Source organism: Pelophylax lessonae, assembly GCF_965119305.1.
Source record: "Pelophylax lessonae genome assembly, chromosome: 8".
Classification (NCBI taxonomy): Eukaryota; Metazoa; Chordata; class Amphibia; order Anura; family Ranidae; genus Pelophylax; species Pelophylax lessonae.
The window spans coordinates 247377212-247392211 of record NC_138775.1 but is presented as its reverse complement, the minus strand read 5'-3'; the positions used below and the strand labels follow the sequence as shown (position 1 = coordinate 247392211).

The 15000-nt window shown below is 41.9% G+C and overlaps 1 protein-coding gene across 1 annotated transcript in view; it reads left to right on the top strand.

Annotated features, from left to right (window-relative positions):
• The window catches only part of LOC309562088 (sodium/glucose cotransporter 4-like), a gene marked incomplete at its 3' end in the record, with an annotated part of 70354 nt that overhangs the window by 48821 nt on the left and 6533 nt on the right, over window positions 1-15000 (top strand). Inside the window, exons 10-13 of the mRNA XM_082266213.1 lie at window positions 1899-2049; window positions 4723-4891; window positions 7211-7426; window positions 13199-13322. Coding sequence (XP_082122339.1) covers window positions 1899-2049; window positions 4723-4891; window positions 7211-7426; window positions 13199-13322 — 660 coding nt within the window. The remainder of the gene's footprint in view (window positions 1-1898; window positions 2050-4722; window positions 4892-7210; window positions 7427-13198; window positions 13323-15000) is intronic.

Here is a 15000-nt window from a genome sequence, read left to right as displayed (position 1 = left end):
GTCACTCTGCCTGTGAGGGGCTGACCGCCGCAGTAAAAAGTCGTGCGGCGGTCGGCAAGTGGTTAATACATTCTCAATGAAAGCACTGTTAAAGTGGTTGTAAACCTCAGATATGATATATGAATAACGTTTGTAGGAGGATTTTTTTCATCTTTTGTGTATCACCTGAGGCCAATCACTTCATTGGATATATGTAAGGGTTTCCAACCACTTTAAGCAGTTTTCTGCCTAGCAGTCCTTGAATTTTGCAGTGTGCATTTTTATGTGATGCAATGCTGCCACTTCCATGTATACCATTACATAACATAAGATCATTGCAGTTGTGTGATGCAGTTATTGAGAATTTCCATACTGTTTGCTGCCCGTGGAGAACAGGGCTAAGGGTCCAGGAGCTGGCATGTACTTTGCACAGTGTTATAAAGTAGACTCCTGCGTGGAATATGCCGACCAAAGGTTGGACCTAGGAAGATTACATTCTTGTGTCTTTGACTGCCTGTTCTTCATTAGCAGTGCTAACAACCATCTGACTTTATATAAAACGAAAAAATGTTTTCCCCTAGTTTTGGATAGACTAGGGAAGGGTTAGAAACCTCTTTGGGATTTTACGGCTCTATGGATTTACAGTACACGTTCTGTCTTGCTGACAACATTTTACCAGGCAGGAAGTAAGGGGATGCTTCAAAAACACAGAAAGACATAAAAAAAGTTTTGGCTTGTCTCATATACTTTTATTTATATATATATCTCTATCCATTTCAGCTCTGACCTTTATATCCGTTGGATATGGAACCGAGCAATTTTTACTTTTCCACTATAGGACTGTTTTTCTGCCAGTACCCCTTTTATCACTACTTAAAGAGGAAGTAAACTCTGCCTTCCTTTTTGCGATTTTCATCTACTGTGATATGAAAATGCATTTACAACCAATGTACAGTATAATGTATGCACAATTGCTTCTTACTTACAATTTTTTAGTAGTTTGTAAAAAATGTTTCTTCCGGGATTAGGCTGCGCCATCTTCAGTACTGTTCTCTGTTTCAGCTTCGGATGTCATTTCCGCCCTTCATTGTTTCCCCTGCTTAAATCTCGGGCATGCGTGACAGTGCGAGGATTGCAATGTGCTGAAGTGGGTTTGGAGGGTTTACAACCTCTTTAAAGGGGTACCTTACCTATCCAACTTCATCCCCTAAGAAACAAAAAACAAAACCGACCACCCTGGACTGGTTCTTGTCTAATGTGTGGATAGTGGAAAATTCCTGTTGCCTAGCTGTGCATGAGAGGGAAGACCCAAAAATCCAGCAGCCCTTACGGGGGTAGAACTACATTTAAAAAAATAAAATAAAATAAAGCAGTTCATGAGGTGGCATACACCTTGTTGGTTGTACTACCCTATAAAGCAAATGAGTAATTTCTGCACGCCCTGCAGTTTTATTTATGTCACAAAAAACACCAATTAAATCTCAAAGAAACCCAATAAGTGTTAGAAACGAAGACAAAATTATGATCTAGGGCTGGAATGAGTGACCCCCTCAAGACAGCACAATAGTCAGTGAGGAATAAAGTCTCTTGGATAGACTCTATGCAAGAGACTTTATTTGTCACTGACTGTATTGTGCTGTCTTGAGGGGTCACTCATTTCAGCCCTAGATCATAATTTTGTCTGCGCTTCTAACACTTATTGGGCTTCTTTGAGATTTAATTGGTGTTTTTTGAGAATGCTTTAACTGGAAAGTAGCTGCGACCTATTTAAGTTCAAGATATTAATTTATTTATGTTCAGTACCTTTGAGCGCAGGGGACCATCTATTTGTCTTTTAGTGGTTTTTATATTAGTTTTATTTCTGTATCAAATGTTTTCTATTTATTCAAAAATGACTTTAATGGATTTTTATATTCTAGGACTAAAAGGGTTAATGATAGCGGTGATCATGGCTGCTCTGATGAGCTCTCTCACATCCATCTTCAATAGTGCCAGCACGATCTTCACATTGGATGTTTGGTCACGTATTCGAAAAAATGCTACAGAACAAGAGCTGATGATTGTTGGAAGGTGAAGTATTCGTTAAGTAATATGTGTAGAATAAAAATAAACTATTTAAAATATGGTTGCCATCTGTCCCTGTTTGCAGGAGACAGCCCCCTTTTTGAGGGGTCTGTCCCCAGCAAACAAATGTTCCTGACAGTGTAGTCCCCAGCAATCTTGCGCTGCTGGGCAGCCATGTTAGGGATGGCACCAAAAAGAACTGCAAGGACCACTTCAATATGGCGCTGCTGGACTCAAGCTAGTCTTGCATGTGTAACATTTGTCACTGGGGGCGGCTATTATAGGCTACCTTTTTAAATGTACACTGATACAATATTCTAAAAAATATCAATTTATTTATACAAAAAAATATAAAAACAAATGAAACAATAGATTGCTCAAATAACTCATATCATGGCAGTCCATGATCTTGGACTACAAGAGAAGGGCACCCGACAAGTCCCCCTTCTTCCTCAGGGGTGTAAAGATGGAGATATACATAATAGACTATATATGAAAAATACAGCAAATTCATCTCAATACAATATATATATATATATATATATATATATATATATATATATATATATATATATATATATATTGACAAATGATCATATTAAAAAGACAAATAGTTCATGATGGAGCATATAATGAAAACGTCATATAGCAACAATTATTACTGACCTAGATGTGAAAGGAAATATTTAACTGCAGCCACAGAGTAAAATGTTAAAAGCAGTTTAGTGCCATTGTAATGGTCCAGCCAGAGGGAGGGAACAGAGGGCCTGCAGCAGTCCCTGTATTTCTATTACTGGGGCAGCCAAAGGGGACACCCTTCTGACTGGCATGATATGAGCTATTTGTGTAATCTAATATACTCAAGCCGTGTTTTTATATTTTTTTATTAATAAATTGGGTATTTTTTTTATTATATTTTATCAGAGCACATTTCAAGGTTACCTCGAATAGTCCCCCCTCCCCCCGATGGTTCAGAGGGTTTCCTATACATTGTATTTTAGATGTGGTGCCACACATAGGAATGTGAAGTTGTGGGCGTGGCTAAAAGTGGGCATGATCAGTACAGTATCCCCAAGATTACAATTTGAAAATCTGGTAACCATAATTTATATGAAAGTATGTAAAACCATTGGCTGATCTGTTGTCTGCTTGCGGTAAAGTAAATCAGGCACAGATTAGGATGTCTGCAGACAGTAGTGTTGCTAGACACTGGGATTTGGTCACTGGTCTCAATTGTGTTTTTTTTTTTTTAAGTTTTTACAATTTTTCCTTTGGATTTACCAAAATAATGGAAGAGGAGGACCCACCTGAAAAATCCATTCAATTAGTAGGCAGGCCCTTGCACTACAAAGTTAAAGGGTAACTCCACTTTCGTGGGGAAAAAAATGAGCAAATAAAGAAAAAAATATAGCGTATACAATTGTGACACAAGTCATATTATAATTTCACATGTAAACAAGGAAATGCCAGTTATCGTAGAGGAGAGCCGATCTGTGGCATTTCCTCAGGGGGGCAATCTGCAGGAAATCTGGGCACTAATCATTAGTGCAGCCTCAACCGTGCCCAGCAGTAATGCCAATCAGTGCCATCTATCAGTGCTCTTCTGTGCTGCATATTAGTGCCTGCTCGTCAGTGCAGCCTCATCAGCGCAATATCAGGGAAGGAGAAAAATTACTTATTTACAACATTTTATAACTGAAACAAAAAATATATAATTTTTTTTTTTTTTAAATGTTTGGTCTTTTTTTCGTTTTTATTAGCAAAAAAAAAATCTAGTGGTGATTAAATATCACCAAAAGAGAGTTCTATCTGTCTCAAAAAAAAGAAATGATAAAAATTGCATGACCAATCATCATTCAAAGTGCGACAGATCTGAAAGCTGAAACTTGGCCTGGGCAGGGAGGGGGTAAAGGTGCTTACTAGGCAAGTGCCTATAGGGAGAAGTAGGAAAGTGGGTGGAAATAAAAAGAGGTAGTATAGCACTGAGGGAGGTGTGGTCCAGAGAGGTAAACACTCCCTATTCTGTGATGCAGTAAGGCCGTGTGCATGGTGGGATATGAAGTTTCCTGCATTGTCACATGATGATTTACAGGAGGTGATCTCCTCTGAAAACATTTTTTAACATTTTGCAGAGAGATAAGGATTCAAAACTTCTATGGACTAGGTGAGTGATAGATAAGCACATTGGGATGGCTTAGGCAGAAAAGGCTTTCTATTTATTATGAAAAGTGAAAATCTGCCTGAAACGATGAACTTAGGCTGGCCATACACTATACAATTTTCTTGTTCAACTTTCCTTTAGATTTACCAAAACCATGTAATATAGGGTCAAACCTAAACACTTTAAATTTGTATGCAATCGGGCAGGCCCTTGCACTACATAGTTAAAGGTAAATCTAAAGGAAATTGAATAAGAAAATTGTATAGTGTATGGCCAGCCTTAGTCTTTAACTCTTCAATAAGACACAAATGTTGAATCCAAATCAATTTTATTTCAAACAGTTACAGTAGAAAGAATGTTTTTCAGGACATTTATTGACAGAGACAGTGAAAATGACCTCCATGATTAAGCAATAACCTAATATCAATTTTTTTTTTTTTTTTTTTACTTTTGCTTGTATAATCAGACATTTCCTGTAATTATTTTGTTTACATAGTGTTTTATGTTTCCTCTGGCAGAGTGTTCATAGTCATACTAGTGGTTATAAGTATCCTTTGGATCCCCATCATCCAGGCAGCAAACAGCGGGCTACTGTTTGATTATATGCAGTCCGTCACGAGTTACCTCTCCCCACCCGTCACCGCCATATTTATTTTGGCAATTTTTGTCAAGCGAGTCAATGAACCAGTAAGTGCATCACCTAAATGTTTTTAAACTATTGTACAATGGCAGTGTAATAAAATGTAAGACTTCATAGGTCCTGATCATGGTTGAAGACTGTGCATCAAATGATGACACTACTTATAACTAATTTGGTTTTGAAAGTATTTTGTATTTTCTAAAATGGCTTTCAGGTATCTTTGTGTTTCCCAAACTTTTGGTAAGTCATGGGCTACAGCTTTTGCAGGGTCTGATTACCAAATATACTAACTAAGAGCAAACCTGTTCCCCCTCCTTGTTGGGTGCCAAGTGTGGGTCACATAGGAAGCCTGCCACGGGGTGGGTTCTTCATGGCTACACTAGCCACCTAGAACAGGGTCACTTGCCTTACACATGGGGTACCTTTACTTGAACAGACAACTGAACTCCAGGTAACTCTCTCAATGTTCCTAAACACCATCACGGTCACTGTTGGATTTAGGAGGAAAACACAGAGACGTTGACCTCCCCACCTGTCCAGCGTCTTCCTACTACTTCACTCCTGGTAACGGAATGGGGTCCCGTCGTGTGTACTTTACTTAACTATTCTTCTTTCATACCTGTGCACAGGCTGAGAACCTCTGCATATCTGATCCGCTCCCATTGCTATCGGAGACAGACCTGCTCATGGAGATGTGCCGACAACATCTCCTGCAAGAGGCTTATTCACCTGCCACATGTGCACACTAAAACAACCACTTGTGTCTTCACATTTTATTAATTCCTATGAAACTGTCTTCATAACCCAATGTGTTTTAACTGACTTGAACTGTGTGTAGGCCGGTGCAGTCTTTCTCCCCTGCAGGTGGTGCTATTCTGTAGTGGCACTGCAGCTAGAGAGGAAGTCAGGAGGAACATTGCTCCTCTATGGTTTCCTGAGTCACTGGGGAAGTGATCCAATTGTATGCTGCCAGCCCATTTGAATCAAGCAGCCATCTGGTTTCAGGCAGAGCCTATTTAAGGCTCTGGCTCCCAGGCTTTGCATGCGTTTTTGTGAGCAGGCAAAGTAGGGAAAGACACCCCATCTGTTAGGGACAGAAGTAGCGTTGGGGAGAGGTTCCCAACAAGGAGGGTAAGCGTAGGGTCCCATCTCTGGACACCTTCCTGATTGGACACTAGACTGCCACATTGCATTCTGTCCCCTCTCAACAGACACTGTCAGTCTGTCTGGAATATGCTTCTTCTATGTGGTGGGAAACTGAGGCAGGGTAGCCTTCCCACCAGATTTGTTGTGAACTGTTATTGCATTACTTTAAGCCTGTGCGAACTATTGCTGCTGCACACCCTCTACATATGTGTATCGGTTACTTGCATTCAAACCAGGCAAAGACAATGTTTCAAAATCTTTACCTAAAAAATTCAGCATGGCAGGAAAACACAGGTAATGGTCTTTCCCTAAACTACTCCCCAGCTCAGGCTTTGTAGCTGCCTCAGCATACCTGCACAGGATAGTCCATTATGGCAGATCTCCAGAGCTCTTCAAGTGAAATACAAGTTTCAGCAATTTCATAACCCGTACAAGGCTCTTTATCCTCAGGCACTCCAGTTTCGTAAAATAAACTGGATGGACGGGCTCTGGCAACGGCGTCATGTCTTACATTATGCACACCCAATCATCATCATTATCTCTCTGGACTGGACCCCTGTTCCATTTTTTTTTTATAGGAGCACAGGATCAGTGGGTCAGACCCAAGAAAGCCCACCAAGAAAGAACTGGGAAGTATATTAACACTAACCGTACTGGCTGGGGCAGTATTAAACTTAACCTGCTTACACTCAGATCCTGCACAACGAACCTGCCGATAGTGAGTTCTCACTGCATGTTGGGCTAAAGTAAACTCACAACTCCTTATGTTTTTACTTGTTCTAAGCCAGTATATCAGAAAGTATTGAAGCCAATGTATCAGCATGAAAACCAAGCAACCAGCATTTTCAGGGGAGGTCAGCAATAGTACAGGTTTTCTTTAACCCGTTGCAGCCGGCCTCACAGATATTGAGTATTATGGTGATCACCTGCTGCAAAAGCCTTCCCAATGTAATTTCTCCTCTAAATGGAGAAAAAGCACCTTTTCTCCTCACTAGATGAGAGAATGCAAGCAAAAACTATAGAGAGAAATAAATAAAGATAGATAAAGAGAGATCTGAGCGTGGTCTAGGCTGGTGTCAGGAACAAGGTCAGTTGGTAAGTATTTGCCTTCTCTACAATCTTGCTTAATGGCATTTTGTTTGTCACAAAACCAAACATGCACGTTGAGTAATTTCACAGTTCTGTTATTGGTTACGTTCTTCAATCTTTTGTCCCTGCAGGGCGCCTTCTGGGGTCTGATCATTGGGCTGGTGGTGGGTTTGGTTCGAATGATAATGGATTTTGTATATCAAGCCCCAAACTGCGGAGAGAAAGACACCCGTCCGGCTTTGCTGAAGGATGTTCACTATTTGTATTTTGCAATCTTTCTTTTCGGATTCACAGCAATTATCTGCATTGTAATCAGCTTGTTTACCCCAGCTATTCCTGATGAGAAGGTAAGATTGCCTTCTACTTAGTTCCATCAACTAGGGGAATAGAAGTTTTCTGAAAAAGGTTGGTTTGGGTGTTTTGAGTTGAATTATCCACTGGCTTGTTATATTGCTTAGTGACACTGGTAAGATCTTCTCATCTGTCAGCAAACTTACCTGCTTTCTGAAGTCTTCAAGAAGGAATCTATGTATCTATGATGGTTGTTTTTTTTTTTTTTTTCTCTTTTATTGATGCAAAAAGGGTGAATTCTGGGCTAGCGATGGGGAAAATTTTTAATTTTTAATCCTATTTTGTTGTATTGCCTGTATTGCTTTTACCTCTTGCACAGCATGCTCCTCTGATATGGCATGTAACAGCTACTGAAATTATAGAGGAGAAGTTAGTATTTTCTCTATTGTCCATTGACAGACGCAGCTCTTATGCTTCTTATGCTTCTTATGCTTCTTATGCTACCATTGGGTTATGCTGCCCCCTACAGGAGTAGTACAAAGCAGGGAAAAAAAGTTTACCACGCCTACGGGGGCTGTCCCTATAGGCATAACCCCACACATCCTGCTCCAGCTTACCAGTTTGTTTCTGTCTAGTAGTGGGACTTGGGTATCCTGCTGGACTTCGGTCTCGTTTTTTTTTTTTTCTTTTAAGAATATTTTTTATTTTCTTTAATCACTTCTGCTAGTTAGTGTCAGAGGGATTCCTCCTGGTGAACAACAAGCAATAGACGGCTGAGGTTTCGCACTGGATAATCTAGATCCTTAAGGTCTCCCAGCTTGGCCTGCGAGCGTGAGCAGGTTATAGTCCTGCACTGGGCCTCGCCACGACAGAGCGCCATTTTTTGGATGGGGACGAGCCTGCGAGTGGATGACTCGCTGGGACACCACGACCTGGAACGCCCTGAGTCGCAGCATACCTCTCAGCTCGCAGCACCCCCACTCCGGGTGGGAGGTGGTCTATCCGGAGCAGAGCCCACCCAGTCCATGGTATGGTGAGTAAATTCAGCCCCCCCATATCCCTTAGTGGTCTTGGGGGGGGCGTGGGCCCACTCCTGGGGATGATGGGACCTAGTACTTCCTAAAAGATCCCCCTGGCCTGTCAGGATACCTGGCCCTGTGCCCTGCCCCCCTCCCCTGCCCCCTACCCTTATTACAGTTTTCACCTTGGGGGTGCTATTTCTGTGGCGCCGGGCACCCTGGGGGGGGGGGTTAAAATAGCCATCTTTAGTGTGGGCATAAGGAGAATTTCTCCCCATTGACCTGAATGGTGCAGCCATTTTCCCTGTGCTTCCCATTGACTTGCATTGGCAGCCATTTTTGTGTAGCCCTATGGAGCTACACAGGCAGTGTGACCTTTCACATTCTATCCAGGCTAATGTTCTATCCTGTGACTTTCCTGCTGCACAGATCGGCTCTGGAGGTTTCTCAGAGAGGTGGTACTGGGGTATCTGTGGGCATATCCCTGCGCACTCTGCTATCTGCATATATTTAGGGGACTCTGCATACCGGGTGATCGACGGTGGGGACTGCGCTCAGCGCTCTTATAGAGACAGTACACCTGTTTTCCTTCAAACTACGAAGTCCCAGGCAGTGTTTCACCCTCAGACCCCCTTAGTGCGACTACTGGACCTTCCGGATCGCAGTCGCTGGCCGCGACTTCAGCGGGACTGGAAAGCCTGGTGACCAAAGTCGATTTTGTGATGAAAAGGGTTAATAACCATCATCGGTGGGGTCCTCTGATTCAGAGGACTGATATGGTCATCATGGACGCCCCCCTCCTTGAGGGATTGCTGTCCTCGCAATCGGATGGTGAAGAGGACTTTCACCATAGGATCTATGCCTTCCCTCTGATAAAACACTTGCCAAGGCTTTTCCGCAGGGTGGCAGTGGAAGGAATTCCGGTCGTTCTGGTGGCCCCAGACTGGCCTCGTCAGTCTTGGTGCGCAGACCTAGTAAAAATGGGAGGATCTGCTGTCAAGGGGACCGATCATCCATCCTGCTTTATGGTCACTGGCTTAAACGGCATGGCTGTTGAGGGGCAGGTGTTGAGAGATAGGGGTCTCTCTGAATCTGTGAGTCCTACCCTGTTGAAGGCTACTTCTAGGAAGTTTTATCATCGTACATGGAAATTGTACATTTCATAGTGTGAATCACTGAAGTTGCAACCTCGCTTGTTTTCTATAGCTAGGGTTTTGGTCTTACAAAAAGGGGTTAAGCAGCGGTTGGCTTGGGCACTATCAAGGGCCAAATGTCAGCCTTGGCTATTTATGCCCCGTACACACGTGCAGATTATCTGCAGACTTTTGTCTGCAGACTTACCTTTTCTATGTAGTGCAAGGGCCTGCCGGATTGCATACAAATTGAAAGTGTTTAGGTTTGACCTCATATTATATGGTTTTGGTAAGTCTGCAGACAAAAGTCTGCAGATAATCTGCACGTGTGTATGGGGCATTACTTCTAACTTCTGTTGGCTGCTAATGCCTTGATTTGCACTTTTATTCAGGGGGTGCGTCATCTGGCTCCCTCAAGGAGATCCCCGTTACCTCTGTGAGATCTCAATCTGGTTTTGTCTGATCTTCAAAAGCCTCCTTTTGAGAATATTGGGGAGATTTCTCTGCTTTCGTTATCCCAGAAGGTTGCCTTTCTGGTGGCAATTACTGCTGCCCGCAGAGTATCTGAGTTTGCGGCGCTGTCCTGTCGTTCGCCTTATTTGGTGTTCCACAGAGATAAAGTGCTACTCCGACCTAATCCATCTTTTCTCCCAAAGGTGGTGTCTGATTTCCATCTAAATGAAGACATTGTGTTGCCTTCACTCTGTCCTAAGCCTAAGCAGCCCAAGGAAATTGCTTTGCACTCTCTGGATGTGGTTCCGGCGATCAGGGTTTACCTTACGGTCACTGAGTCTTTTAGGAAATTAGATGCTCTTTTTGTCCTTACTGAGGGATCCTGTAACGGTTTGGCTGCGACTGCTGCGACTATATCGAGATGGATTAGGCAGACGATTGTTAGGCTTATTCTTTGAAGGGTCAGGTTCCTCCTTTCCCTGTGAAGGCGCATTCTACTAGAGTGCTGAGTGCCTCTTGGGCTTTTCGCCATCAGGCCACTTTAGTGCAAGTTTCTAAGGCGGCGAATTGGTTCATCTTTGCACACATTTGCAAAATTCTACAAGGTAGATTTGTTGGCATCTTCGGATGCATCCTTTGGCCGCAAGGTTTTGTAGGCTGCTGTTTAAAGACTTGTTTGTTTCTTTTTAGGGGGTTTTTCTTTCCTGGTTGAGCTTCATGTTACCCAGTTGGCTAAGTTTAGCCTTTGGAGTTTACGTTAACTATTTGGTTTGCTTTCTTCCCACCCCTCATGTCTACACTGCTTTGGGACGTCCCAATGGTATAAGAAGCATAAGAGCTGCGTCTGTCAATGGACGATAGCGAAAACTGGATTTTTGTAAGAACTTACCGTAAAATAATTTTCTCTGAAGTCCATTGACAGACGCAGCACCCGCCCCTCTGATATGGGGATGGTTTGTGTCGTCTTCCCACTGCTTGCAATGAAACGGGTATGCTGGATCAGGGTGTCTGGGGTTATGCCTATAGGGACAGCCCCCCGTAGGCGTGGTACACTTTTTTTTTCCTGCCTAGTATTACTCCTGTAGGGGACAGCATAACCCAATGGTATAAAGACGCATAAGAGCTGCGTCTGTCAATGGACTTCAGAGAAAAGGATTTTACTGTAAATTCTTACAAAAATCCAGTTTTGTGTGATCTGGTCACTGTAGCAAGTGGTACTTGCGTTTAGGGCCCTATTCTCAGAACACATAGGGCCCTAAACATGAGTACCACTGAGTACAGTCTCCAATCCCGTCCAGCCACAGTACATTGCAGTTTGTCATAGACTTAGACAGGCTGTGGGAAGCAGAGCTTGATGCTGCACCTATGCTTCCTGGGTACCCAAAAATTCTGGTATTGAATACACAGGGGCTAAATTCTCTGTGTGAATGTGGCCTAGTCATAAACTCAATGTCAGCTTGTTATGAAAGGGAAGTTAGTGGAGAAAAGGAAAGTGGTGAAAGAATATCAGTTTTGATCAATTTGTATGGGTTTTCTAACTTACCTGATAACTTGTTCCATCTTCCAGCAGCCAGCCCCATCCTCACACACCTACAAACATGAGATTGTCACTTGGATCTGATGTTGTCCTCTTTATAACAGGCATCTGGAAGGAAAGCAAAGTGATGGCTACCAAGAGTTTAATGTAGCCTCCGACCCATAGTCTTGGTCTTGCACAGGATTTAACAGCCATATTTCATGAAGGCAAAACTAATCCCAGTCTGGGATTTACCCGGACAGTCCAGGTTTTGAAACTTGTGTCCAGGTTTCAGACCGCTTGAAGCCTGGACATATTTTCCAGGCCCATAGGTATGCGCACGGGGGGACGAGACTGTGGCTTGGCAAGTAGCCAAGTACCACAACCGCCGAATGCAAAGGCATGGGCACTGTGCCTGGGCACACCCCAACCAGGGTTTTTCAACCATCCAGAGGGCTCGCTGCAGTTGTCAAAGCCAAGTGCCTGTGATACAGTCTCTCACCCTGCCCAGGGATTGAAAAGGAGAAAGGGATTGATCTGCTTCTCCTCCTTCTGCCCCTACCCCTCTGTGTCTTCCCACAAACACTTCAATCCCTAGGGTGCTGTGCCTCAGAAAAGGTGGGATGTGTGGGTGGGAAATTTGAAGCCCGGCAGATGCATCGTGGATGAAAAGTACTGATGCCTGAGCCTACATCCATAGGTGAGCAAGCCCGGCATCCACTATAGTCTACACCCCCCCCTTCTTCTTTTTTTTTCCACTCCCTTGCCTCCGAGCTAGTAAGTACACCTAAGGTAAGGTGGACGCAGATGTATGGGGTGCTCTGCAGACTCTAAAGTAAGGGGGGGGCTTTGGGAACCCTGATTTAGGGGGAAGTGCTGGAAACTCTGATGTAAGTGGGGGCTTTGGTAAGCAAAAACCCCCTTATATCAGAGTTCCTCTTTACACTAGAGTCAACAGTGTTCCCCCTGTGACAAGTTGGGGAAATTGTCGCTCATTGGTAGCGCCAAAAAGTGAGTTTACTCCACACCAGAATTACATTTTAGGGCTTTTTCTGCCCACTTTTACTTTTACTTAAGGCAAAGCAAAAGTTTCGCACTTGAATAGTTTTCTATGTAGGTGGTTCTCACCATCAATGAAAAAAAAAAAACATACAATTCAGGATTATGGCTCTCTTTACAGCTTCACTGCTCAGGCCTTGTGACTTGGTCCTCCAGACTGTCAAACACACAGTCCCAGTGCTCATGTACAGAACCTTAATCAGCTCGACCGTTTCTCCTGCAGCTCCCAGCTGCTACATCCTTACAGGCTGGGCCTATGTCTGCCCTGACTTGGACAGTATGGTGCGATGTGCACCTCACAGCTCTCTTCACATACTGAGTGAGGCCAATGACCTTTAACTCCGTCTCCAACAAAAACCGAGCATACCTCTGCATCATTGGTGATTGCTACATCTGGCCCAGACCGCTATTTTAACCAGTGGCACAGGCTTGACATGACGCATCCCTTAAATAATTTTGCTGAACGCCACCAAAGTGTTTGCGTTTATCTTGAAGAAAAGGTGACCACCCTAGATCAAGGACTGGTTGAACAGTAAAAGGGAACTAATTTTAGGACAGTAAAATTCCTTGGAACTGCTTCATGTTTTTACTTTCTTGAATTGTTACTCTTATAGTCATAGTCATTGTATTTTCCTTTGATTTCCTTAGATTGGTCGTTTCACTTGGTGGACACGAAACAGACCAGAGAAAAATGCCAACCTGGAGGAATATGAAAAGACATCAGTTAATGTTGCAATACCTTCCAACACCCCGCTAATTGAGACTAAACTAAGTAATTTATATTCATCAATTCTGCTGATATATTGACCTTGTGCAGGAGCATTTGAAAATTATAATGTCTGTCATGACATTCCTTACTTTATTACTGGAATGATTCAGCTCAAAAAAGTGCTTGTGTGCAAGTGAGTAGTGGCGCTGCCTAATTTAAATAAATATAAGGGATAGATAATTTTGGTATAAAAATGTAAAAAAGTATGGAAAAAACTTTGATAATTTGACAATCTAAACCATACAATTTAAAAACATTGGTGAACTTTGCTGTTGATCAATAAATTAAAAATATAGATCATATATGTAATTTGTGCTGGCTGTTATGCAAATGACATATAATTCATGAATAATAAATGATAAAAAATACAATTCATGAATAATAAATGATAAAAAATACATGGATTGTACATACTATTCACATCAAAAAACTAAAGTGACAATCCATACAAATAAGTGCAATGTGCAAAAAAAGGTGCTTTGAATCTGGTGAGTGTAACCCCATAAGGGGCAGCAAGAGTGAGAGCACTGAATTACCGCACATCAGGGGTGTGTTAGTGGATTTGGAAGCATAAGATACTGGTCTTTGTTCTGGAACCGCTGTCTTAACATTGAAAACATTGCCTATTGTGTGGCATTTTTAAAGGGACAGTGGCATTTTGACCACAGACTCCAACTGAGATATTGCTTAAAGGTGTAACATTGTTCACATTGTATGGATAGAGGTATCCCTCTACTATGTATTGGCTCTTGCACTTTTTTGCACATTGAACTTATTTGTATGGACTAAGTCACTTTAGTTTTTTATGTGAATAGTATGTAAAATCCCATTTATTTTTATTATTCATTAAGTATATGTCATTTGCATAACAGCCAGCACAAATTACACTTATGATTTATATTTTTAATTTATTGATCAACCATTGTTCACCATTGTTTTTAAAATTGTATGGTTTGGATGTCAAATTATCAAAGTTTTTTCCATACTTTTTTAAATTTTTATACCAAAATTATCTATCGCGTATATTTATTTAAATTAGACAGCGCCACTACTCACTTGCACACAAGCACTTTTTTGTATCCTATGGGACACCACCACTAGGTGGCCGTTCATAGTGAGGGCAGCAGGTATTTGCACAAACCTGACACAATATTTAGATCCATAGAGGGGGTTAACCTTTTAATATTAATCATTCAGCTCAAAAGGTTTCGATAGAGATGATATTTTTATTAATATTTATTATTTTTATTTGTTTTTTAGAAAAAAATTATGTAAACTAGATTTTTTAAGTTAAGGGTGCAACTTGAAAAGACAGAACCTCTATCAGATTTGTTGAGCGCTGGATCTTTTTTTTTTTTTTTTTTTAAAGAAAAAATACCAATAAGCATATATTGATCGGTTTGCCAAAAAAGATACGTTTAACAAACTGTTTTGTGTATACTGGAATTTTTTTATTTTTTTTATATATACTGGTAATGGTGGTGAACAGCAACTTATATAGAGGGACTGCGATAATGCAGTGGAATATCTGTAACTTTTGACACTTTCTGGAAACCAGTGATACTATTAGTGATCAGTGCTAAAAATATGCACTGTCACTGTACCATCTAGGATGAGCAAAGGAATGCAGAACCACGCGTGTGTGTGCGCGTATGTGTATATGTATATGTGTATATATTAC